A 25,190-nucleotide genomic window follows, 5' to 3' on the forward strand; every position below is an offset into this window, starting at 1 on the left:
AGAGAGGGTCCATGGAGCCAGACCTGCTAATGAGAGAGCTATGGCACGGTAAGTGCTGAGCCTGCGCTCCTGGCAGACATGATGGGGACCGCTGTGGAGAAGCTCATGCTTTCAGGGTACCTAGACTTGGGTCTCCTTGCTCATGGGGTATCCCCCCACATCAGACCCCCTACTCTTCTTTTCCCTCCGGCCCACCTATCCACTGTGCCAGCTGGCCAAGCCTCTCACTAAATGAGGTTCTTCAAGGCTCCCACCACTACTCTTAAATCTGATGTTACTAGAGGCAGCCTAATTCTCACTAAGGTGTGAGTGACTACCTATTGAATTCTTTCTTTAGGGGTCAGACCATTGTAAAGGGACCTGTCATATGAAGTATTCTTTCTCACTTGTATTTCTTTTCAAAAATCTCCTGTCCCCACAGCCCATCTGAGACCCTGCTCTGAAAAGCCTCCTTTATGGAGTATGTCATTTTATGAACGTGGGATCCGCTCTCTAGCTCGAATGCCAGGTCTCTACTGAGTGGCTGTGTGACGATGAGTAAACTTCTGACCCTCTCTGATCCTATGATAATGGTGCTTACTTTAGATAGACTGAATGCATTTGTATGAACTTGGCATTCAGCCGCTGCTGTAGAGACTTAACTCATGCTGGTAATTACCTACCTCTCTCAAAGGGTCCATTATTGCCCCACAGAGGCCGTGATGCTCCACCCACTGGGCAAGTGACATTATTCCCGTAGTGAGGAGGAGAATGGAGGCAGGGTGGAGACAGTCTAGGATTTGGGGCAGGGGTGCGGTGCAGTGTCAACCCTGTCAACCCTGGACGGAAAAACTTACACAGAACTAGAGCAGGTAAGAGTACTTGTTCTTGCAAAGGACCCAGGTTCAATTCCCAGCACATACACAGTAGCTCAGAATTGTCCATAATTCTAATTCTAAGGGCCCCAGCACCCTCTCTGACCTCTAAGGGTACCAGGTACACATATGATGCACAGACATACATGCAACAAAAATACTCAGAAAGTAAATCTTTAAACCTTGAAAAAGAAAACAGCCATGAGTACAGGCCTTTCCAAGCTGAGCAGGGGTCACCTGCTCCATGCACACCCCACGGTGGTCCAGGTAGCCCTCCACCCACTCAGACATTCTATCCACAACCCTACCCAGGACACCAGGTGTCAGGAGGCCTCATGAGCCTGCTACAGGGGTGGAGGAAGGCCCATAGAGCAAACTTCTAGAGGGAAGCCATGGTAGTCACAAGTGGCTCCGTGGGCTTTTGTTGCAGATGGGGAAACTAAGGCACACCAGAGACAGCCATGTCTGTTGATAGTTGTGAGAGGCCTGAAGGTCCTCAAGCCAGGTTGGTGCCCAGGTGGCTTTGCAGCTCCCTCACCTGGGCTTTGAGGGATGTGCCACCCAGGGGACATTTGGGAGCCTCTGAGGAGATACTGTTGACATTGAGGCTCACCTTGAGGCCATCCATCCACTGTCCTATCCTGAATGCTGACCCTGCCTTAGGGTGGGGGACAGCCTGTTGGGGGAGACAGCCTGTGAGGCAGGGGAGGGATAAGAGGGTCAGGGAGGAGAGACAGGAACCCAATGAAGCAGGGGGCTGTAGATGCTCCTGAGGCCTGTGTAGCTCCTCTGCCAGGCTCCCATTCCCCAGGATGGCCCCAAACACAACACTTCCAGCTTGCCAATGAGGGGCACCCCTGAAACCTGTGCCTTTTCCTCACTGATTGAGGCCCCACACCCCTTCCAGACCCCAGCACAGTTACAGCCCATCCCAAGATGTAACTCCTTCCTTCCTTTGCCCCAACTCTAGCATAGCTTGGTGGCTTCTCTAACACAGTGGGACTGATTCAAGACTACAGTCCGAGGCAGGGAGGGCAGGATTGAGGGGCACAGGAAGAAGGGGGCTCATCCTGTAGGCAGGGCCTGTGGGAGGGTGGGAAATGTCTAGGAATCTTCAGACATGAGAAAGGCTGTCTGTCCAGAGCATCCCATGAGCCCTGCAGACAGGTGAGGCAGTGTGATGGAGACACCTGGAATCAGATGCACTGGGTACTGTGCAGCCCACAATATTTGCTACTGGGGATTGTTGTGAGCGTGTGCACCCAGGGGAGGAAAGCGGCTGCTGAAAGGGAGCACCCTCAAAGGATGCTGGGAAGGGGTAGCCAGTCAGCCAGATGCCAGGTGAGGGACAAGACGGGAATGGCAGGCGCCATTCAAGGGTGGGAACATAGAGACAGACAGCAGGGACAGACTGCGTTTCTGCATTTCCGGCAGCAGAACGCGCAGTGCCTGGAGATCAGAGAAGGTGGTTACTGAAGTGTGAAAAGAAGCCACCTACTGGACTGCTGAAGGGAATGATCTAGAAGGAGGGGGGCTCACTGATTCAGAAAGAAGGGATTTGCTGGAGCTGACAGAGAGCAGGCAAGAGCCCAGAGGGTTGTCCCAGGCACAGAGGACAGGTGTCAGGCAGATGTGGGTGGCAAGTGAGGGTGACATCTGTGGAGGTTCCCTTGGACAGCTTCCCGTGCTCCATGCTGTAGGTGGTGGGAACAGGATGAGAAGGGTAGGGTAGAGACATGGGGTGGTGGTAACAGGACTTCATCTTTAGGGACTGAGTCCCGGTGGGAACTCCTGTCCTTAGGGTGAGGGAGGGGGAGGGGGCATCTGGAAAGCCTGGAAGGGGAGTACAGGAACAGAAAGGGGGTATATCCCTGGGGGTGGGGTTTTGTGTACCCCAGACCCTATGACTCTGTAGCTGCCCTGGGCATCTAGCTCTACCCATCCCAAGGGCTCTCCAGGACACGGTGCCCGGCTCCCTGCACATAGCTCTCTTGGCAGAGGAGGGTGGTGGGGCAGAGCTGCTGCTGCCTGATAAGATGAGGTGAGGAGCCGATTTTTCCTGCTGTAGCTCCTGGCTGCTGCCCCAAGAAAAAGGAGTGACAGAGGGACGTTGTCAGCCTGAACTGCTTAGCCATGGGCTCTGGAGGTAGAATCAGGGCAGGTGCCCAGTGTGGATACCTGTGTTCCCTAGTAGCAACCTCCTTCCAGAAAGACCCCTTCTGTGGCCACAGAACCACATGTATGGTCCTGTTCTCTAGTCAATGGGAAGTCACAGCGGCATGCACGACCTTTCTGCAGGGGCTGTTTTGTGACACCTTAGTGACCATGATGGCAGCATAATGCTGAGACTTATGTTAGCATCTAGTCTCTCCACTCTGAGGGAAGAAAGACAGCAGAGCTGAGCCCAGCCAAGTCCTGTGACCTAGACAGGCCTGACTTTACCCATGTTGCACCTGTTTTCTCCCAACTGGAAAGTGGGGGTGGGGAAAGATCTGAGAAGATGATGAAAAAGATGGATGGGGGCACTTGGCAAGCAGGAGTGTTGAGTTCGCTGTTCATGGCTCACCTGCCCTTGGGGGAAGGCAGCCACAGGCATGAAGGGTAGAACTGTCCAGGCGTGACCAAGGCGCAACAGACTCTAAAGATGCACAGAAATATAGCTACCAGGCATAATGCAGCCCCTGAGGGTGTCACCAGCAGGAGATGCTCTGCCCAGAAGCCTGAGGAGGTAGGTTGCTCCGGCTGGTCCATGGAAGGAGTGGCGGCCCTGCAGCCTTCACAGGGAGACTGGGGAGATCCTGCACAAGATAGGGCTGTTTCTACCACTGGCTACATGGTTCTCAGGGAGCTAGTTCAAGGCTCAGGAGAGGACAGTGTTAGTAGATAGAGGTAGCGTTGGCAACAGCTTTGAAGATGAGCATGCTAGGCTAGTTGAGAAGATGAACTCTCATCCCTGACCTTGCTCCTGCAGCATCAGACTGCCATGTACCCCCCAGCCTGGCTGGGTGCTGCTGATATCTGAGATAGCCCCATAGGCTTAGTGGGCAGGGGACTAGCCAAGTCACCACACCCGTCCACTCAGTACTAAGACTAAGCGGGTTGCCAGAGGAGGTGGTGTGTAAGGGGAGGCCCTCCTGAGAGAATATCCCAGGCCCTGAGGAGGCAGGAGAACCATCAGGAGCTCCCAGGCTAACACAGGCAGAATCTGGGGAAAATGGTGGCCCAAGAGGTGCGAATCTGGGCATTTAGGCTGGGTACAGGGGCCAGGGCAGGGTGTAGTCTGCTAAGGGTTAGAAGTGAGCCATCCAGTTGCCGGAAGAGCTTGGAGTTGGGATGCCAGGGTGGCCATGTAGGAGACCTGTGCACCCTTGCAATCAAAAGTAGATAGATTGGCAACTTAGTCATTCAGGGGAGCAGTTGTTGCCCTGCATGGAGACAGAGCCCGCTGGGCCTTCAGGTGGGGAAGGGTTAACCTGGGGCAGGCAGAGCAAGATCCTGGCAGAGGGGACATGGGGACAAAGTCACCAAGATGAGAAAGTGCTTGCAGCAGGTGAAGAATGACAAGCAATTTGGCGTTGTTGGAGCATGGCTGCTGGGGCCAAGCTGAGCTGTGCTGGAGAGCAAGCCAGGCTGAGCCCAGGCATTCTGCAAGGCCCCGTGGAGTGCCAGTGACACTGAGCCAGTCACCATGTGGGCTGGCAGGCAGTCACCAGGCAAACATGAGTATGAGTCCCATGCAGACAGGTGGCCCCAGAGGCAGGAGAGGTGTCAAGCTGAGCTTCCCAAGAAAGGGGGTCAGTGTGAGGGACAGCATGGCAGAGAGGAGCGAGGGCAGTGGCTGATGAGACTGAGGAAGGCAGGCAGAGGGAAGGGATGGCCTGGCTAGCTCAAGAGCCCTCAGCTGTGCATGCATAGAGTCAGCAGGTGGGCCTGGAACCTTCTTTCTTGCCCAGGCATGCTGGAGCAAGCACAGGCAGCCTGCAGGCTCCACAGGTGGCAATGGTTGTCTGTTAAGATGAGTAGTGACGGCACCCCTGCTTGTTTGCTGTGAGAGGAAGGCTGTGGTCTATGTCTGCTGTTCCCTCAGTATCCTGTGCTTTCTCTACCTTCAAGGACTCTTGCTGGTCCCCAGGGTCCTCAGAGCTTGTTTGGTGGCATTTTCTGGGAGAGGAAGACAGACACATGCATCAACAGATTCCCTCCATAGGAGAAGGAGTTGCTTCCATGCCTTGGAAGAAGGAAATGGGCTCCAGGCAAGCTGGGAAGTAGCGCATGACAGGGCACCACTCTGTCTCTTCCTGAGAGGCACCCAGTGCCAGGCCCCGGGGCTCATTGATCAGAGTAGGGTAGTCATTTGCTCTGCTGGTGGTGGGCCCATCTTCTCTCTTGAATGGACGCGAGAAGGGAGTAATCCACTAGTCCACATCTCAGCTCTGAGATTTGCCTCAGATTTGGGGTCTGGTACACCCTCTCTGGAGCCCACCTCCCTCATGTCTGGGAGATGTTCCTATACCAGATGCCTCACTGACAGTCTCCATGTGTTACCTGGCTTAGAACAAAATCAGACATTCAGTGGTGCTTGATAAATGCCCTGTCAGTGACCGGAATCAAACCTCAGGTACATCCAGCCGTCCCCCAGACCCAGTCTCCCTTTGGGTTCCAGACTTCATCTAGGGCTGAGGTCCCCAAGCTGTTAAATGGAGACTTGTTGGCAAGAGCTTTGAGGACAATGGGGCCACTGCTGGCCTTGTCCAAAGCAGGGAGAGAGACAGCCCAGCCTGTTCCACCCTCTACAGCCTTGGGATAGCTACCATGTGGAGGGCTGAGAACTCCCACCCTCCACCCCCAACTCCCAAACCCCACCCCCCAACCCATCATTGATGCTTACGGGAACTTTTTCCCACTGACAAAATTTAATCCTAAGTAAATTTTTTCCTTCTGATATTTTATCTGTAGAAAAGATGACAAATCCAGAAAAGTACACATTTTTTCAATTACCCAGCATTCCACCACCCAGGCGTAACAAATGAACATTTCTCTTCTTCTGTGATGGTCTGTGCAGCGAGTCTTTTAAATGGGATTGCACAGCTCTCAGCACATCTGCCTCATCCTGAAACCCGCCTGGTTTCCAGGCCAGCCAGGAGCTCTTGCGGGTGTTACTGGCCCACCTCAGTGACTGCTTGACAGTACCTCAGCTCTGAGCATGCCTGCACATGTGTCCTCCCGAGTCCATGTATCAGACCTGACCACAAGGGCTCCAGGGAGGCCATGGCTCTATGGCAGGCACACATGTGTACTGTCCTCCCGCAGGGCGGCACCAGAGCAAGGCTAAGGCAGGCCTGTGTCCTTTATTATACCACACACTGTCCAGCCCACCTCAGCCACAGGCAGAGGTGGATGAGCAGGGTCCCGGCAGAGCATGAAGAGACTCTTAGCATCGCAGGCCTCACAGCCTATGGAACAGTCATGTAGCTCTCTGTACATTAACTAATGTCACCTCCCTGCAGAGAGGAGCCACCTCCTTGCTCCTCTGACCAGAAATCCATGTACACCAAGGGCAGGGTCTGCCAGAAATGCAGCCCCAGGTCAGGACATGCACTTGACAGATCCACAGTTGGGGGGGGGGTGTCTCCCTACAGCATACCTAAGGCTAAGGTAGAACATACAGGCCTGTGGGTGGGAATGGAACCCCCAAAATAAACCCAACCAGTGACCAAGGAACCCTACTATAGTGGGACTGAGCGCCACCAAAGAGCTCAGAGCCTCTGGCGCTACCAACAAGGGCTCTCAGATGCACAGCTGCTCCTCAACAATCTTCCCCTCCTGGCCTCAGCCGGGGGCTGCAGCCCTACCCTGAGCCCCCATATGTTCTCTTCACTCACAGGCTGCACACCCCCTGGGTGCCCTTGTGCCTCGAGCAGCCCCGAGTCCAGCAGGGCAGCCTCTCTAAGTCCTCACCCTCACTCTGGGACAGGTAGGGCATCTGTCGTCCCCTCCTCTGCACCCTTGCTCCTTGGTGCCTCTTTGCCTGTCCCAGGATTGATGTCCCATGTCTGCATCCTGGGACAGACTGACTCTGGGTCTCTTGGCTCACAATACATTGTTCCTATAGCCCAGCTGCATTCTAAACTCCTGTGAGTGGCAGAGAAGCCTTCTGGAAGGATAGAGGCCCTTTCAGGCCCCTCTTTGAGCCATGGGGTCGGCTCTCTAATGCCTACCTAGGCTTCCAGTGGAAGACAGGACTCAAGACAGCGCTCTGCAGCTGTGCCTCACTCACCAGGGTCCTCAGCCTCACTGCTGGGGCAGGTGGTGCTCTGGCTGCTCAGTTCCTCGGCACCCCTCCCCTGTGCAATGTTAAGGGGCTGTTTCCATATCTCCTCTTGACGCCTTCACGGAGTATAGCCTGTGGACTGAAATAACACCTCCCCTCAGAAGAGAAGAGGCTGTTGCTGTGTCTGGGTGCCAGGATACACTGACCAGGCTGTTCACCTATCTAGCTATCTCCTTACCCCTTGGAAGTCCAGGAGCCTACAGCTGACCCTAGCAGCTCCCACACAGCCACACCTCCCACGCCATCCCATTGTGTCAGGTGGCTCTTATACCCAGCATAGGTGTAAACAACAGCTGTGCTCCTTGTATGTGGATATGCTGTTCTACTGTATGGGTGTGGAACTGGGGCTCTGGTAGGAATCCAGTTACTGTGTTGGAGAAAAGGAGACTGGACAGAGATGTTGGCAACACCCAAGTAACCACCAGGGTCCTATCTCCAGAGCTTCTGACCCCAAGCTATGACCAGGTGTGAGGGAGGGGCTGCCATGGCCCTCTCTAGGTTGTAGGGTTCAGGGGCAGGCTGGAAGCAATGGGACACAGACTGGCAGGTGGGGCCCACGAAGGTGGCTGGTGTGGGGATGAGACTCAACCCTGACCCAAGGTGCAGTGGCATGCCAGGCCAGGCAAAGTCCTGCAGGTAGGACAGCTCCAGACACAAGGGAGACACAAAGGGGACACCCCCAGCAAAGACTAGGGACTGAGCACGTGTGTCTGGGAGCTGTAATTCCTCGAGCAAGCAGGCTGGGTGGAGATCCAGAAGCTGGGGCTCTGTTGACCAACAACTGTCCTGGAAAGGTAGGTGGCTGTGATGGCTGAGAGGAGCATGGGCAGGAAGGGCTGGCAGACCAGCGAGTCACCCTTTGTCTGGAAGACCACCCGATGGCCAGGTAAATGAAGGCTCTGTGGAGCAATGCGCCTTGGTGGGTGCCAGCCCTGCACCGAATGTGTCATGGAGCTCCTGTCCTATTCCTGTGGGTTCCCAAGGCAGCGCAGAGGGATACAGAAGCAAGTCTGACTTGGGCTTGCCAGTGTGGGCAAGGTCCAGGTGGCTGTAGGCATGTGGGGCCGGCTGCCTCACAGACCCTAGAGAAGGACAAGGCCGAGTGCAAAGGTCTAGCATGCTACAGGTACAACTTCCCAGAACTCTGCCTGGAGGCTGGAGGGGGTGAGGAGTCACGCTGAGGGGCCCACTCCAGCAGATGGGCACAGGAGCCCCTGGCAAGGAACTCCTAATGTCAAGAGTTGTCGCCCACTGCAATTCTGCTTTGGACGAAGTGGGCACTCAAGGAAGCTTGCCACCCCACGAGGGAAGAGGGGCCTGAGTAGCAGCTGCATGGAGTGGGCTGGTGCAGAGGGCTGCCTGGAGGAGAGCGGCATAGAGACAGCTGGGAGGGACAGCAGAACACCAGGCAGCTGGGCCTGCATGGGCAGCGAGGCCTTGCCTTTGGGTTTCCCTCTCTACTTCGGATTCTCTTTTGGGGACTGAGTCTCAGGAGGACCCGCCCCCTTTCCTTAGGCCTGGGCAGGAATCCAGGGATTCTTAATGGAGGTGGCTGGTAGCGTGCCTGTGGCATGTGTGGCTTACTCAGAGATGAGGGCTCTTCTGATGATGCCGGCCTGCCTTCCACACCCCACACTGGGTTTTAAGTCAGGGGGTCCCTAGAAAGTAAGTCCCACAGCACATCTGGACATTGTTGGGGCTCCCAGCACCTTCCACCTCCTGCCCCCAGGTTTCCAACATGGCACCTCAACTCCTCTCCCACCCTCTACCTACAGCAAGTCTACTACAACTTATACTCTTGGGTGTTGGGGCTCAGATGGGATGGAGTGTGAACATCCAGGGGGCAACACAGGTTCCTGCCCCCTGAAGGGGCATGAGTGCTGGCACAGTCACCACGGGAGGGAGGTAACCTGAGTGCACACACTCAGTACTAGTGGGGTGAGTGCACAGCACATGCCCACGCATGCCTGGCTGGCCAATGTGGCATCAGTTTCCCCATGCTCAGTGCCACAGCTGCCTGGTGTCTTGCAGCGCCCTGCAGGAGCAGAAGGGCGAGCTGCGCAAGCGGCTGTCCTACACCACGCATAAGCTGGAGAAGCTGGAGACGGAGTTTGGCTCCACTCGTCACTACCTGGAGATTGAGCTGCGGCGGGCTCAGGAGGAGCTGGACAAAGTCACGGAGAAGCTGCGCAAGTAAGGACAGGGCTGCAATGGGAGTGGGAAGGAGCTAGCTCATTGCAGTGTCAGCTCTGGGGATGTTTAGCGAACAGAGAGCAGAGCAGCCTACCTAGGGCTTGAACCTGCAGCCCACTGACGATGCCATTGGCAGACTCTTTCAGTGCCCTCTTCCAGACCTGGTTTCTCACCGCCTCATACCTGTACCGCTCTGACACTGAACTAGCCAACAGCAGCACAGGAGGGGCCACTTCCAGACCCCACCCCACTGGCCATAAAAGCTCATGGGATGAACCTGAATGTAGAAACTGCATCTTGAGTGGCTTGGGGGGGTGGTCGAGATGCATTGAGAAGAGGACCAGATTCTTAGGATATTTTCCTTCTGGCATTTATTTTTCTAAACCCTATTGTGGGTATCCCCAGCTTAGAAATACAAACAGGATGCAGGCTGCTGCTGTTGGCTGAGTTTGTTTTAAGACCTTAGAGAAGCAGCTGGCATTGTCGCGAGGGCAGCTTGTCCCTCTTCAAATGGCCCATTCTTCTGAGCTTTTGAACATCACTACCAAGTCGTGTGGAAGCCAAACCTGCACAGTGCAGCCAGACCTTGGTTAAAGTCCCAGCTCTGCCACTTAACTGCATTCAGCATCTTTTTGTGTCCCTTTCCCATTGGCAAGACAGCAATGGTACCGCAAAGGTTGTCTAGAGGACACGCGGCCACCACGCCCAGTCCCCCAGCCACCAGCAATAGAAGCCGAAAGCACTCCATCTCTACCTGCTTGGCCCCAGCACTCATCCCAAGGCCACACATGTGTCTCCTATTGTGCAGTTGACCTGTAAGCTGCCCTGCCAGCGTCTAGGACCTGAGCACAGCTCTGACAGGCTCTCTTGCACATAGGCCTTCCTGTGTTCCTTCCAAGGAGGCCCACTGTGTCGGGGAACAACAGTATGGCTTTGGCAATGGTCTAGGAGAAACCCTGACAAAAGTTAGCTTTAATCGGATCTTCAGAGCAGACAGTGAATTGGGTAGAGCTGGTGGGACAAGCTTAGGTGAGCTGACAGCCATGTTAAGCAGGGCGTGATGGCCGTGAGGTTACTGGGGTTGTAGAAGATCAGGCTTTGCCTGTCATGACTCTGTTGCCTCCCGCTGCAGGATCCAGAGCAACTACATGGCACTGCAGCGGATCAACCAAGAGCTGGAGGATAAGCTGTACCGGATGGTGAGGCCCCAACGCACACTGTCCCCTCACTCAGTATCCCCTTATGGGAGGTGCTGTCAGGATAAAACTGAGGTGGGGTCTAGGGAAGCCTGTGCAGGCAGCACAGAGTATGGCCATGGGGTTCTGGCACCTCCCCTACACTTGTTCTTGTTCAGTGAAAGGTGTTTAGTTCCTGCCTGTCTCCAAGCCGAGATCAAAAGGGGGAGGACAGGTAGGGGCTGGGTCATGCTGAGCATCATTCTCCCTGGTCATTGAGTGAGATGGGCAAAGCAAGCCATACTCCCACCCCAAGAGCAGGGCATTAGGAGCAAGTTACTGAGGCTCGGGGAAGGGCTGGCCTAGGCTAATCCAGCTTAACATTAGTGGGATGGGGTTAAGCCTGGCAGAGTCTGTTGTCTTCACACCATCGTTAGCGTTTCAAGCTCCTTTCGTCAACAGCTGTTGGGCTCACAAAAGCCTTGGCCCAACAGCTGGGCTTTAGCACTAACCACTGGCCCCTCCTCCCTCTGTCCCCGTGACCCAGGGCCAGCACTATGAGGAAGAGAAACGTGCGATGAGCCATGAGATTGTCGCCCTCAACAGCCACCTGCTGGAGGCCAAGGTGACCATTGACAAGCTGTCAGAGGACAACGTAAGTGCTGTGTGCATTTGACCCCTGGGGGGATGGGGCAGTGAGGGCTTGGAGAAGTGCCCAGGGCACCTGAGAAAGGATAGACTCCCTTGACAGAGAGACTGAAGATGGGATACAGAGAGGCCGTCCGTCCCATCCGCACAGACTTTTGACTTCAGCCAGGCGCAGTATCACACTGCAGCTGTGTGGTTATCCAAAGGAGCCCCATGAGCTAGCCAGCTGCCTCCCACTGTTCCCCATGGGCTGACCGTGGGCACACTAATTAGCCTCTGCTCCTCTGCCACAAGATCGAATGGAGTTCTAAGATGATGATCTGACCAATGGCTGCCCTTGTGGATTTTAAGTTCATATAGGGCAAGCAGACAGAAAATTGGGCAGTCAACAGCTTGAGTAGCCTGTTAGAAGGGTCACGTGCCCAGCTAAGTGTGATGGTGGCAGTTTCTTTTAGTTCTACTAGATCGTGTCCCTTAGGAAGGATTTGAAGACTAAGCACTCAGTGGCCAGGTAGCCTGGGCCCTTTCCCAGAGTAGGGCAGGGAGATCCCACGCACACACAGCTCAAACAAGGAGCCTAGCTGTAATGTGCAAGGTCACCTGTTTCTCCAAGAGGCGTCCCCTACTCACTGTGGCTGACCTGGGCTGGCTGGGCAATGCCCACAGCCTTCCGGTTCCCATGGCAACTGCTGTGGGGGTCTCCTGGGGGATGACTTTCAACTCTGTTCCTAGGAAGTTCAGGGGGGAGTTGAGAGGGACTGTGAGACCCACTTCCCTCCCCTGTGAAGATCTGGTGCACAGGTGGGATGGGAGAGGGTTGCCCAGGACACTGGTCCTGGTTGAGCAAGGCTGTGGCAGTCGTCCTGGATCCCCTGGGCAATGCGGGTGGGTCCTAGGGCAGCTGTGATTTCTGAAGAGCAGGAAGGAACAGCCCAACACAGGTACATGCAACAGAGGTTTATTTCCAAAGGCGAAATTCCTACTGTTTGCATCTGTTTTCAGCTCAGGAGTCTGAGCAGGGTCCCTCCTGCACCTGGGGTCACACACTTACGCTGACCCTGGCCCAGACTGGGCAATCAGCCCCAAGGCCTGGCAATACCGTGAAGTGGGTTGAGCACAAGTGGGAGACCAGCATGGGGTTCATCCCTGTCCCTGACTTGTGCCCAGCACTCCCACAAAGTCATCTTTGGAGGGATTCCAGGAGCTAGAGGAACAGGAAACCCAACCTCTGGGAGCTCAGAACTAGTGGGGCCACCTGTTGCTGCCCCAGCCTGTGGAGGGCCCATGCTGACAGGGAATCCTTCACACACCGGCAACTCCAGCAAGAATATGGGACCTGGACAGGGACTAGCCAGAACTAACCGCCCTGCCAGCTCTGCTCTCCCCTCCCATCGCCCTGCTGGCACCGGGCACTGACCAGGGCGGTTGGGCCAAACACCTTCTCTTGTCTTCCAGGAGCTCTATAGGAAGGACTGCAATCTAGCGGCCCAGCTGCTGCAGTGCAGCCAGACCTACGGCAGGGTCCATAAGGTGTCCGAGGTAACGTGGCCCCGCCCCACTGCCAGGCCCGCCCCGTCCCAGGACCACCCGGCTCCTTTTGGGCCACCCCACCCCGAAGCCTCTCCCCACCCTCCAAGAAGAAGCTGCCGGGTGAGCCTGAACCCTCGTCCCTCGTGCACCTGGGTCCTGGCTTCCTGATGGTGAAAGGTGCCCCCCACACTGTACTTCCCAGGGCCACCCTAAACCACTTGGGCTACACACCTGTTTCCTTCGGGGGCTGCACAATTAGAGACAGGCCCATACCAGAGATAAAGAAAAAAGAAAAAAAGAAAAAAAACAGGCATCAAGGACAGGGCACACATTGAAGGCACACAGAGTGAGCTGGCAGCAGAGCCCGTTAGTCCTAGGTTGCCTGGTACCAACCATCCTGGCCAGCCTATCCCTCCCAGCCATCATGCACAAGAAATCTCCTACCCAGGCTCCTGCCCATGTCCCCTTTCCCCAGGCATGGCCAAACCTGCAACACTCACAAAATAGATCAAACAGTACCCCCCCCACACACACACACACATATCCATGCACCTGCCACCAGACACTCCATGGAAACCTTTGGTGCCTGGCACTGGCCCCTCCAATGTTTGTTGCATCTGTGTTCTGAGTCTGTCTCATTCAGCAGTCCACGGGATGGGGCGGCAGGGGAGAGACAGGACACGACACAGACACTGTGGGCCAGCAAGAACAAGTCACACCTCACGAGGCAGGACCCAGAAAGGGTGCCAGATAGTAGCCTAGCCAACTCTGCTCGGCCCATTGGAGTAGGGTGGATGGGTAGAGGTGATGGGGAACCTCAGGTGTTGAGGACATCCTTGTCCTTGGGTGTTAAGCTGGCTCCCACTGATGTGATGTAAGACACCTGGGGGTGGGGGACTGTCTGCTGTCTGTCTGTGTCTCTGTCTGTCGGTGATGCTGGTGTGGCCCTGGCCTCGAGCCAGGGCTGAGCTGTTTTGCTGACTATGACCTTTTTCCATTCTCCTCTCCTCCATGCCCGTTCCAGCTGCCCTCGGACTTCCAGCAGCGTGTGAGCCTGCACATGGAGAAGCATGACTGCAGCCTGCCTTCCTCACTCTGCCATTCGGCCTACGCTGACAGCGTGCCCACCTGCGTCATCGCCAAGGTGCTGGAGAAGCCAGACCCTGGTAGTCTGTCCTCGCACCTGTCTGAAGCCTCTGCTCGCGACCTGGGCTACCGCGATGGAATGGAGAAGTCTGGCTCACGACCCCAGTACAAGGAAGACATCTACTGCAGCGACACAGCTCTCTACTGCCCCGATGAGCATGAGCGCCAGCGTGACCGGCGTCCCAGCGTCGACACGCCCGTGACCGACGTGGGCTTCCTGCGTGCGCAAAATTCCACCGACAGCGCCGCAGAGGAGGAGGAAGCCGAGGCGGCGGCCTTTCCCGAGGCCTACCGCCACGATGCCTTCCTGGGCTACGCGGCCTCGCTGCCCACCTCCAGCTCCTACTCCAGCTTCAGCGCCACGTCCGAGGAGAAGGAGCACGCGCAGGCCAGCACGCTGACCGCCTCGCAGCAGGCCATCTACCTGAATAGCCGCGACGAGCTCTTCAACCGCAAGCCGCCCTCTGCCACCTATGGGAGCAGCCCTCGCTTCGGCAAGGCCGCGGCCACCCTGGCCTCCCCGCTCGAGGCCCAGGTGGCCCCAGGCTTTGCTCGGACAGTGTCTCCGTACCAGGCCGAGTCCTACCGCTACTCGCCCTCCGCAGATAGCCCGCAGACTGTTATGCCTCCAAACCTGTGGAACCTGAGGGCCAAGCCAACCGGTAATCGGTTTGCCGGAGGAGACATTCGAGGCCATTGGCGCCCCCTGAGCGTGGAGGATGTCGGCGCCTACAACTACCAGGCTGGCAACGCAGGCCGCGCCTCGCCCTGCAACTTCGGAGAACGTTTCTATGGCGCTGGCCGTGGCCACGGCCGCCGCGGCCCTGGTAGGAGCCACAGCAACCATGCTGAGGGCCGTGCCAGCCCCCTCTATGCCTCCTACAAGGCTGATAGTTTCTCGGAGGGTGATGACCTCTCCCAGGGTCATCTGGCAGAGCCCTGCTTCCTCCGTGCAGGTGGCGATCTGAGCCTGAGCCCTAGCCGTTCAGTTGACGCTGGCTATGCAGCCAGTGAGGGGGATGGGGATAGGCTCGGGGTGCAGCTGTGTGGGGCTGTCAGCAGCCCCGAGCCTGAGCATGGTTCCCGGGATTCCTTGGAGCCAAGCTCCATGGAAGCCTCTCCTGAAATGCACCCTGGCAGTCGTCTCAGCCCCCAGCGGGCGTACCCCAGGACTGGAGGTTCTGGGCTTAGTCGTAAGGACAGTCTCACTAAGGCCCAGCTCTACGGAACCCTGCTCAACTGACTGCCACCAGTAAACTGCAGTCAGGGGCCCCCACCAGACCTGCCCCATATAGAGAGTAGTCAGCCCCCACGTGACCAAACCCAACCGAGGAACTCTAGTTCCTCTGACCCTCTTACCGACAACCCAGTAAAACCCAAGAAGACAACCCTCTCTGCCATCGTGGTGTTCACCCCTAGCCTCTGCTACAGACTCCACCCAGAACATTTACGCAGTGCGCCCTTCCCTGAAGTGAGCATCCCCCGTTTTGTAAGTGAAGCTATTTTTATAGGGAAAAGGATGTTTCTTCGTGTGCTTGCCTCCAGTTTCTGGATGGCAGCCTTGGCGGTCCCCGCATGAAGCTCCTTCATTTCCAGTGAGGGTGTGTGGGGCCTGCCCCAGGGAAGGGGAGGCTGGGGCCCTAGGGAGACCAGTCTCCACATGTGGGGAGAAGCTAGCAAGCCAGCAACAAGGGAATGCTGATATTCTGTCCACTAAGGAGGGGAAACAGCCACTTTGGGCGCAGAAATCATCTTAAGCACCCATCTCACAGTGCAACCAACTCTGCCCTGATCTACCCTGAGCTCGTCCCATGGCCTGGCCTGTAGGCCCAAGAGAGGCCAGAGATACCCCTAGAATAGCCGGTGCTTGGTCCTCCCCTTCCCCTCCCAATACCACCCGACTCTACCTCCGACATGAGGTTTCTCCCACCCCACCCCCGCCCCAGTGACCCTGTAGTGTGATGCATGCCGTCTACTAGTGCTGTAGTTCAAACTCCTCAATAAAGCACAGCAGTGAAAAGAATCCAGCTTCGTGGTTTTTTTTTCTCCTTGGCGTCGACCAGTTAACCAGAAGCAGGGACCTAGTGTCCCTCGCCTGTTCCCCACCTTGCAGCCAGCCCTCCCTGGCTCAGCATCCAAGCCTGCCCTGTCCACTGGCCAGCTCAGTATTTCCATGTCCCCTGGTGTTGTCCCCAGCACTGTCAGCTCCTTCCTGCTCCCCCAGATGGCCCCCTTCTGAGGCAGCCTCTCGAGGGTTGCCTTCACCTGCTGTGGCTCTCCTGGAGGCAAGGTCCACTCTTCTGTTCTGAAATGTCTTGACAGCCGCCCTGATGCTAGCGATCTCTGCTTCCCTCAGCTCCTGGCTTCTTGGGAAAATGTGGAGCTCCTGTTTTGGTTATGTCTCTCGCTCGCTCTAGCTGAACACAGCCTTCTCTTTGACTTGGCTGTGGTTTCCCTAGGGTGTGACTGTGTGGGGTTCCTCCTTAGAACTCTCAGGGTTCATCAGTTCTGGAAAACCCCAGATCATTCTTTAAAAAAACCTTCTGCCCATCCCCCCCCTCTTTATGGCAGAGCCTCCAACTCTGTCCCCTGGTCACACTGTGTGTCCCTCCTTTCACTCACGCTGCAGGGGTCTACACAGTGCACTCCTGTGTCCACTCAGCTGCCAAACAGAGGCGCTGCGTTCCCATTCTAGCTGCCAATCACTGCCATGTCCAGGTACCGTTCGGTTGGTATGGAGGCTCTGTGCTCTCATCCAGTTTCCTGTTTCCCAGAGTTCCTTTCAAGCTCACCCCTATTTCTGTAAAGCCAGTGGCCATTCCAAAGTCGGGGTCTGGCACTTCTACTACATAGACTCTGTGGGTCTGTCTTTGCTTCCTGTCCATGTTGCCCTGTTTCTTTGTGTGCCTGGTTATTTGACACATATTCATTTAACTCTTGGAAATGCATTGTGGGGTTTTCTACAAAGCCTAGGACGGTGACTCCATCCTGAAGAAGAGACGGTCTTTTCATCTGCTTCCTGTCGACACTCAGGCCTTTCCTGTTGAGAGCTATTTCATCCCACCTATCCCCTGCAGTTCCCAGGTGTCTCCCTGACAGGTGCAGCCCTGGAACTAGTAGTTCTAGATGCTCTGTGCCTATACCATAGAGAACAGTTGCTCCTGGCAGTACTCATACACCCAGGTTGCCAGGTGAGTCCTGATAGGGGCCCCCTCACCCACAGGCCATCCTCTCTGGAGTCCACTCAGACCTGCCTAGTCTTCAGTGATGCCCATCTGTGTGCTCAACCCCTGCAAACTTTCCATGCCCCACCTCCTTGAACCCCAAGGGCAGTCAGTACGTGACTATGCTCCCACTGGTTGGCTATCACCAGAGGTAGGTCTCACTTTCCCCTTCTGCAGCCTGAGGACACTGGTCCTTTCCGGGGGGCCTTCGAGACAGTTGGCACACTATGGAGTCCAGCTGGGTTGGGAGAATAGAGAGAACCATTTGGGGAGGCAGTAAAATGAGTCAAGGGTACAGGCTTCAGGGACGGGTGGTTCCAGCATGTCTTTATGTCCTTGGAACAGAGGCTTCCTCAGCAGGACGCCAGGGGTCATGGCCATGCTGTGGGGGGCTGCATGCTAATGACACTCAGGTGACATCCACAACCTGACTCGGTGGACAAGCCAGCAGCAGATACAGCCTGTGGAGGCCTCTCTAGACAGGGCCGCTTTCCTCCCTGGGCACCTCTGATCTCAGGTTGCAGGTTGCAGATGCAAAAGTGGAATGAGGTGAGTTTGGCCCAGGAGGGTAGGTGGAGGGAGAACCCACACTCCAGGTTCATCCTGCTCTGTGCTTTCCAAATTTAGTTTTCCTATTTTTAAATTGCAAATGGTGAACTCCCGACACCTCAGCTGGGATCAAAGTCAATCTTTCTGAATGTTCTTTGGAAGAATACATTTGAAGAAAGAAGGGGAAGCGGGGAACACACCTGCCCTCCTGCCCAGACCCTCACTGGTCCCCTGGACCTGAGTCAGAGCATGGAGGATTCAGATGCTGTCTGTCTGTCCTCGTGACACCAACAGGGGACAGTCTACAGAACTCTTTCCTCTACCTCTGTCCCGGCAGGCCCACTGTGTGCCTGAGAAAGCAGAGGGTCACAGAAGCAAATCCCACAGCATTAGGGGGCGGGCCCAGAGTCTGATCAAGGCACCATGGGCAGGAGGGGGCTGGGCACTGAGGTAGACAAGGAAGCTCTCTATAACCACCTGCTATCCCTCCTGGAAAAGCCTGATGACCAGAGCCAATCAGTGATGACGCCAACACTGCAGTGGGGAAAGTGATCAGAAGATAACCCTGGGGTAGAAAGAAGCTTTGGGATGACAGCTGCCCAGACGGAGAGCACTGAGAGGCTGGAGGAGGCTGGGAGAGGCAGGGAGAGGCAGGGGGAGGCAGGGGGAGGCTGAAGAGAGTACTGGGAGGGGCTGAGGAGGCTGGGGAGCACTGGGAGAGGCTGGAGGCTGGGGGAGACTGGGGAGAACACTGGGAGAGGCTGGAGGAGGCTGGGGAGCACTGGGAGAGGTGGAGGAGGCTGGGGAGAGCACTGGGAGAGGCTGGAGGAGGCTGGGGAGCACTGGGAGAGGCTGGAGGAGGCTGGGGAGCACTGGGAGAGGTGGAGGCTGGGGAGAGCACTGGGAGAGGCTGGGGAGAGCACTGGGAGAGGCTGGGGAGGCTGGGGAGCACTGGGAGAGGCTGGAGGCTGAGGGAGAACACTGGGAGAGGCTGGGGGAGCACTGGGAGAGGCTGGAGGAGGCTGGGGAGCACTGGGAGAGGCTGGGAGATCACTGGGAGAGGCTGGGGAGCACTGGGAGAGCTGCGGAGGCTGAGGGAGCACTGGGGGAGGCTGGGGGAGGCTGGGGAAGGCTGGAGAGAGCACTGGGAGAGGCTGGAGGAAGCTGGGGAGCACTGGGAGAGGCTGAAGGGAGACTGAGAGAGGCTGGAGGAGGCTGGGGGAGCACTGGGAGAGGCTGGGGAGAGCACTGGGAGAGGCTGGAGGAGGCTGGGGGAGGCTGGGAGCAGCACTGGGAGAGGCCTCTGGGGGAGGCTGGGCCTACTACATTCTAGTTCATTCAGGGAGACACTCATGAAGACACCCTTAGGGGCCCTGAGTTCTTCGTGGAGCACACCAGTCCTCTGGCTCAAGCTGGGAGCTACTGATCACAGCACCCCATCCGCCTTGGCAAGGAGTCCTAGTCCAGCAGGGCTCGAGACAGAAGCCAGCTGATCTAAAGCTCCCAGGAGTTCATCACGTGGGAAGGAAGGAAGCAGCCTCCTGCCAGTATCCTCCGACAGGATTGAATCCGGACCTTGCTAAGGCCCTGAAAGCAAGAGGGAGAGGGTGCCACCAGCCCTTAGCCCACCACAGCAGAGCCTTAGAATGGGACCTGGCCCTGGTATCACCTGAACAGACTCGGTTCCACACGACAGACTCAAGTATCCTGAGTGCCCACTGCACACAGGAGGGGAAACTGAGGCACTGAATGACCACACAGATTCCCTAAGGTCCCACAGTAATGAAGGAAACACAGGGCAAACTTCAAATCTGGGCCTGACAGGCTACGTAGCAGTTACTGCGTGCTTATATGCCAGGGACACAGCAGGACACGAAGCTCTGCCCAGGGAGCTTACTCCATACCTGATGTCAGTCACAGGACAGCACAGGGTGGAACCCAGTGCTCGAGGGAGGCAGTTCTGTTGTTTCCCTGCTTATGTGGGAAGGACAGTACCTAGGCCAAGATGGTGGTACAACGGCCCTGAGGCACCCAAGCACAGAGGCAGTAGCCATCAGCTTGAGGAGAGGAAACTGAGCTGACCTATTGAGGCAGCAAGGACACAGGGGCTTCAGGACAAGCCCCAGCACAGGGCTCTGACTTGCTTTACCCTGGTGGGAATGGCTCCCCAATGCCTTGGACACTAGAATAAATGTCCTTACAGAGCATCCCTGAGCCAGGCTGGCTTAGACTCGGGCTCACTATGCCCAACATTCTTCCAGCTCCCCAGCACATCTGCGGGCCAGCTCTCCTGACTTCTGGCCTCACAGATGAGGAACTGGGGCACAGAGGGAAGGAGGCAGGTCTTGCCTGGGACTAGACTGTAGAATGGAGTAAGGTGTGAAGCCGTATGCACTCTGTCAAGTCCCAGGCCCTCTCCCGTCCTCCCTCATCCCATCCTGTAAGTGAGTCCCCGGGCCATCAGGCAGTGTCTTAGTTACAACTCTAGCAGTGTCTGAGATTCATGGGCCTGCCCAGGACCCTAAGGATCTAGGCTTCCTGTCTTAGTCACTGTTCTATTGCTATAAAGAGATACCATGACCATGGCAATTCTTACAAAAGAAAGCATTTAATTGGGGCTTGCTTACAGTTTCAGAGATTTATTTAGTCCATTGTCATCAGGGCAGAAAGCATGGAAGCATGCAAGCAGACATGGTTCTGGAACAGTAGCTGAGAGTTCTATATCCTGATCTGAAGGCAGAGAGAGACAGAGAGAGAGAGGGGGGAGGGGAGGGGAGGGGAGAGGGGAGGGGAGGGGAGGGGAGGGGAGGGGAGGGGAGGGGAGGGGAGGGGAGGAGAGGAGAGGAGAGGAGAGGAGAGGAGAGGAGAGGAGAGGAGAGGAGAGGAGAGAGACTGGTTCTAGCATGGACTTTTGAAATCTCAAAGCCCACCCCAGTGACACCCTTCCTCCAACAAGGCCACACCTCCTAATCCTTCTAATCCCTTCAAGCAGTTTCACTCCCTGGTGACTAAGTACATGAGCCCTTGGGAGTTTCTTACACAAACCACCACATTTCCTAACCCAGTCCAGTCAATCCCTGAAGTGGCTTCTAGGACCCTGCTTCTCCTCATCACCCCTTCCAGGACAGACACATGGCTGTGGCCAGCACAGACCACTCACCTTGGCATACGCAAGCAGCAGGGTAGAGGGCCAGAGAGGTGACCAGAAACACAGCTTTGGTGTCTAGTAAGAGCAGGTGAGTGGCAGGGCCCTGTGGCGCTCCTGCACAGAGTTCCTGAGCAGCTCGAAGACCCAGAGACCCACTTGTTCTGAGGATAACACTCTCAGGACCAGAGGTGACAGTCCCACCTCAAGCTCCCCTACCTGCCGTAGGAAGGCAACAGGAAGCGGCTATGTGTTTATTTCCAAATCATATTAAGAAAAACTACAGAGTACACACTGATTGGTTGGGCACCATCAGCCATTTGGCAAATGCTTTTACTAAGCAGCCCTTACATCCTGAGATACTTCTCACCCCCCTTTACAGACAAGTCACTGAGGCCCAGTGTGGGAGCAGCCCCTGCAGCCAACTTCAGAGTCACCAACCCAGGAGCAGGGTCTCAGTTGCCAGTTAGTGCCAGATCTTGATGTCTCCTCCCCAGGAGCAGGTGCCAAGGACAGAAGGCAGCACGGGGTGGTAGGTGGTGCCAAGGCAGGCCTGAGCATGCCCTTGTAGCGTACACGCCCGGCTGGCAGTGCGGAAGCTGAACATCAGAATCCGGCCATCCGCGCTGCCTGTTACCAGCAGGTCACCACATGGGGAGCACTCGCAGCCCACAGCGTAGCCTTCCACCTGTGGAGAAAGACAGAGAAGGCAACCTGTGAGGTGGCAGCTCTGATCCCACACTACAAAGGGAGAGCTGAGGCCAAGAAGCTGCCAGCACAGCGTTCAGGGTTGACTTTACACCTAGTGATCTTGAGGCCGAAGGCTGAGCTCCTGCTATAAGCCTATGGGTTGGTAAGGTGACCTGTATCCCAGGCTCACTAGCCCCAGCAGTCATGTCAAGCCTGTGGCTCATGGGCTGCAGGTCTCCAGTACATGAATGCCCAACACAAACTGCAAACTTACTTAAAACAGTATGTGCATTTTGTTTTATTGTAGCTCAACTGCACAGCATTCAAGTGTGAACTTCATAGATGACATCTAACAATGTCCTGGTAATGGAACCCAGATACAGCAGCTTCTACAGAGCTGGGGTTTAACACCAAGTACTAAGTGAATCCCCAGCCTCTTCCAGGTCAGCAAAGTGGGCCTCAGGCAGGAAAGGGATACACAGAGAAATGGCTCCCAAGTCTGTCCTACCCTTTTCTTGTCCCCACCCCATCATAGGTGAATTGACATGTTCTCCTGCCTGTGGCTGGGCCCTGAGTGGACCCTCATTCACACAGCCACTTCAGCAGCAGAGAGCCCAGAGGGTCTACATGCCCTGGAGTACTGGGGATACCTGGCTGGAAGTTTTGGGGACAATGGTCAGTATTTGATCTAGGTAACAAAGATGGGGGTACCTTGTGCCCTTCATAGCGCCGCCGTCTGCTCATCCGATAGGGCCACACAGAGGAGAAGAGAGCCAGGTAGTTGCCATTGGTTTGTGCCAGGAAGACCGGTTCCCTCGGATGCAAGGCGAGGCTGGGGCAGGTGTACCTTTCCTGAGAAAGCAGGACCACAGAGAGATGAAGGCTACCATGGTGGGGTTTCTGCCTCCCACAGATCGACACCCAGCCTGCACTCTGCTCTTGGGGTTTTGTCCCTTTCTCCTGGGCCTTGGCTTGGGAATCTGTATGGGTTGCTGTTGCTGTATCAAGTTATATGCACTCAGAGCTTGAAAACAATGCAACTGCCCTATCCTGCTGCTCTGCAGTCTAAAGTGGAGCTCAGTGGGCTAACCCAGTGTTAACACGCTGCCCCTTCTGCAGGGTGCTGAAGAAGGTCTCACTTTGTAGCCCTGGCTGGCCTGGAACTTAATGTCTAGACCAGGCCAGTCCCAAACTCAAGAAGATTGGCCTGCCTTTGCCTCCTGTGGGCTGAGATTAAAGGCTTGTACTACCATAACCAGCTCTAAGACTGTCCTTAAGCCACCATCTTGAAAGTATCCCAACAGAGCAAGCAGCTCTCTGGGAGCAGCTGGGTCTTGATGCCCACTGGAACGGCAGGCGATAGGCTGGCGTCCTGTGAGGTACTTCAGCAAATCACTCACTCGGCCCCGAGCACGTGGAGGTGGAGTAGAGGCAGAGGGTGGCCAGCAGCACACTCACCTGCCTGGCACCTCATCTCTGCCAGGCTCATGGGGGCAGTCTCAAAGTCAGCTTTCTCAGGTTCGCTCAGAACCCACTGAGTGGAAGGACAAGGCAGAGAGGAGAAGGTCTACATGAACTCATGGTCACACCTAAGACCAGGGGCAGGGCACACAAAAGATCAGGAACAGTTTACCATCACCAAAAGACGGTAATGTGAGCACAGGTGGTGACAGTAGTGACCACCACAACGGTGATGGAGATGGTGGCGGTGGTGGTGGTGATGATTGGTGGTGGCGGTGGCGGTGGCGGTGGTGGTGGCGGTGGTGGTGATCAGTGATGGTGATGGTGGTAATGATCAGTAATGGTGATGGTGGAGGAGATGGTGGTTGTGGTGGAGATGGTGATGGTGGTGGTGGTAGAAATGGTGATGGTGGTAGAGATGGTGGTTGTGGTGGAGATGATGATGGTGGTGGTGGTGGTGGAAATGGTGATGGTGGTAGAGATGGTGGTGGTGATCAGTGATGGTGATGGTGGTGGAGATGGTGATCAGTGATGGTGATAGAGATGGTGGTGGTGATCAGTGATGGAGATGATGGTGAAGATGTGATGGTGGTGGAGATGGTGGTGGTGATCAGTGATGGTGATGGTGGTGGTGGTGGTGGTGGAGATGGTGATCAGTGATGGTGATGGAGATGGTGGTGGTGATCAGTGATGGTGATGGAGATGGTGGTGGTGATCAGTGATGGTGATGGAGATGGTGGTGGTGATCAGTGATGGAGATGATGGTGGAGATGGTGATGGTGGTGGAGATGGTGGTGGTGATCAGTGATAGTAATGGTGGAGGAGATGGTGGTGGAAATCAGTGATGGTGATGGTGGTGGAGATGGTGGTGGTGATCGTGATAGTGATGGTGGTGGAGATGGTGGTTGTGGCAATCAGGAATGGTGGTGGTAGTAGCGATGGTTGTGGAGGTAATGATTATAGTGACGGTAATGGTGGTGGTGGTGGCAGAGAAGGTGATGCTGATCATGACAATGTGGGGATGGCAGTGACCACAGACACGATAATGATGGTGATGGTGATCACAGTAATGGTAATATTGGTGATAAAGGTGGTGGTGGTGGTGGCAGTGGTGACCACAGTAATGGTGATGTTGGCAGTAATGATGGTGTTGGGTTGGTCACAACTATTATGGAGGACTCTCTGTGCCCGACACTGTTAGATCTTTATAAGCATTTTCTTCCTGTAGTTCTTGGTACTCTATGATGTGAGTATTAGGGTGCTGAACCAGAAAGGGCAGTCTACAGGGGCTATCACTGTGCAGACCTGGGCCTTGACCTATGCCTACCTCTGTCCTAGATATTTCAAATAGCTGATCTCCTCCTCCCCCAGACAGAGAGGGGCCCAGGACCCCAGCCCAGGGCTACAGGAATATCCCCCACTGTCAACACCAAGAACAATTTTACACAGGGCTTCTCACATGGAAAATTTGGTTAGATATTTTGGCAGCAGTCCGGAAATCCCAGGCAATAATGGTTCGGTCAGCTGAGTCTCGAGTGGATGCGTCAGTGCTGCTCAGGAACTCAGAGCCTTCTTGGAGGAAGAGGATGTCCAGGGTCTGCTGGATGGTTGCCTTATAGCCTTTCACCACCTACAAGAATGAGCACTAGTCACCATGGTGGGCCTGGAAGAGTCAAACAGAGTTACCAAGTACCGGACAAGGGCAGAGTCAATAAAAATACACTAGGCCATGCACACATGTGGTTTCACAGGGTTTTCCAACTTCACCAGGACAATGCCTATTGCTCTTTGGAGCGACTGGCCTCCCAGATGCAAGCTGACCGCTGGTGATGCACACCCCGCCTCTATCAGTACACAGGTGCGTCCTGGGATGGCAGGGTCCCTCAGCAGCAGCTGTATACAATGAAGGCACATTAGGTACAGGGCTCCCACCTTGCCCTAGGTGCAGAAGGGAAGAGTGACATCCAGTAATAATGGTGTTATATTTCTGAAAGGGCCTGAGGGTGTCATACAGTTCACAGACAGCTACAAAGCCTGGACTACCTACTGTCCCTGGATGAGTAAGGATGACACACGGAGCAAGCATTCTTAGAGACAGAAAATTACATCAGCATCTCAAGTCTCAGAATGCATTTTACTTTTTGTTTGTTTGTTTCCTGGAACTCACTCTGTAGACCAGGCTGGCCTCAAACTCAGAGATCTGCCTGTCTCTGCCTCCTGAGTGTTGGGATTAAAGATACATGC

The 25,190-nt window shown here is 55.5% G+C and overlaps 2 protein-coding genes across 6 annotated transcripts in view; one reads left to right on the forward strand and one right to left on the reverse strand.

Annotated features, from left to right (window-relative positions):
* Positions 1-15,887, forward strand: part of Begain (brain enriched guanylate kinase associated) — a 33,893-nt gene extending 18,006 nt beyond the window's left edge. For 4 of the 5 annotated variants that reach the window (XM_057782780.1, XM_057782783.1, XM_057782782.1 and 1 more), the window contains exons 3-7: positions 9,217-9,378; positions 10,511-10,577; positions 11,101-11,208; positions 12,657-12,851; positions 13,756-15,887. In XM_057782780.1, the coding sequence (XP_057638763.1) occupies positions 9,217-9,378; positions 10,511-10,577; positions 11,101-11,208; positions 12,657-12,851; positions 13,756-15,120 (1,897 nt within the window). In that variant the 3' untranslated portion in view covers positions 15,121-15,887. The remainder of the gene's footprint in view (positions 1-9,216; positions 9,379-10,510; positions 10,578-11,100; positions 11,209-12,656; positions 12,852-13,755) is intronic. The other variant, XM_057782784.1, reaches the window with a different exon arrangement.
* A 4,749-nt stretch (positions 15,888-20,636) lies between these two features.
* Positions 20,637-25,190, reverse strand: part of Wdr25 (WD repeat domain 25) — a 136,742-nt gene continuing 132,188 nt past the window's right edge. Inside the window, exons 5-7 of the mRNA XM_057782854.1 lie at positions 24,406-24,576; positions 22,197-22,337; positions 20,637-21,483 (exon numbers count right to left, since the gene is read on the reverse strand). Coding sequence (XP_057638837.1) covers positions 21,262-21,483; positions 22,197-22,337; positions 24,406-24,576 — 534 coding nt within the window. The 3' untranslated portion in view covers positions 20,637-21,261. The remainder of the gene's footprint in view (positions 21,484-22,196; positions 22,338-24,405; positions 24,577-25,190) is intronic.

The sequence above is a fragment of the Chionomys nivalis genome, chromosome 10 (assembly GCF_950005125.1).
Source record: "Chionomys nivalis chromosome 10, mChiNiv1.1, whole genome shotgun sequence".
In the NCBI taxonomy this organism is placed as follows: domain Eukaryota; kingdom Metazoa; phylum Chordata; class Mammalia; order Rodentia; family Cricetidae; genus Chionomys; species Chionomys nivalis.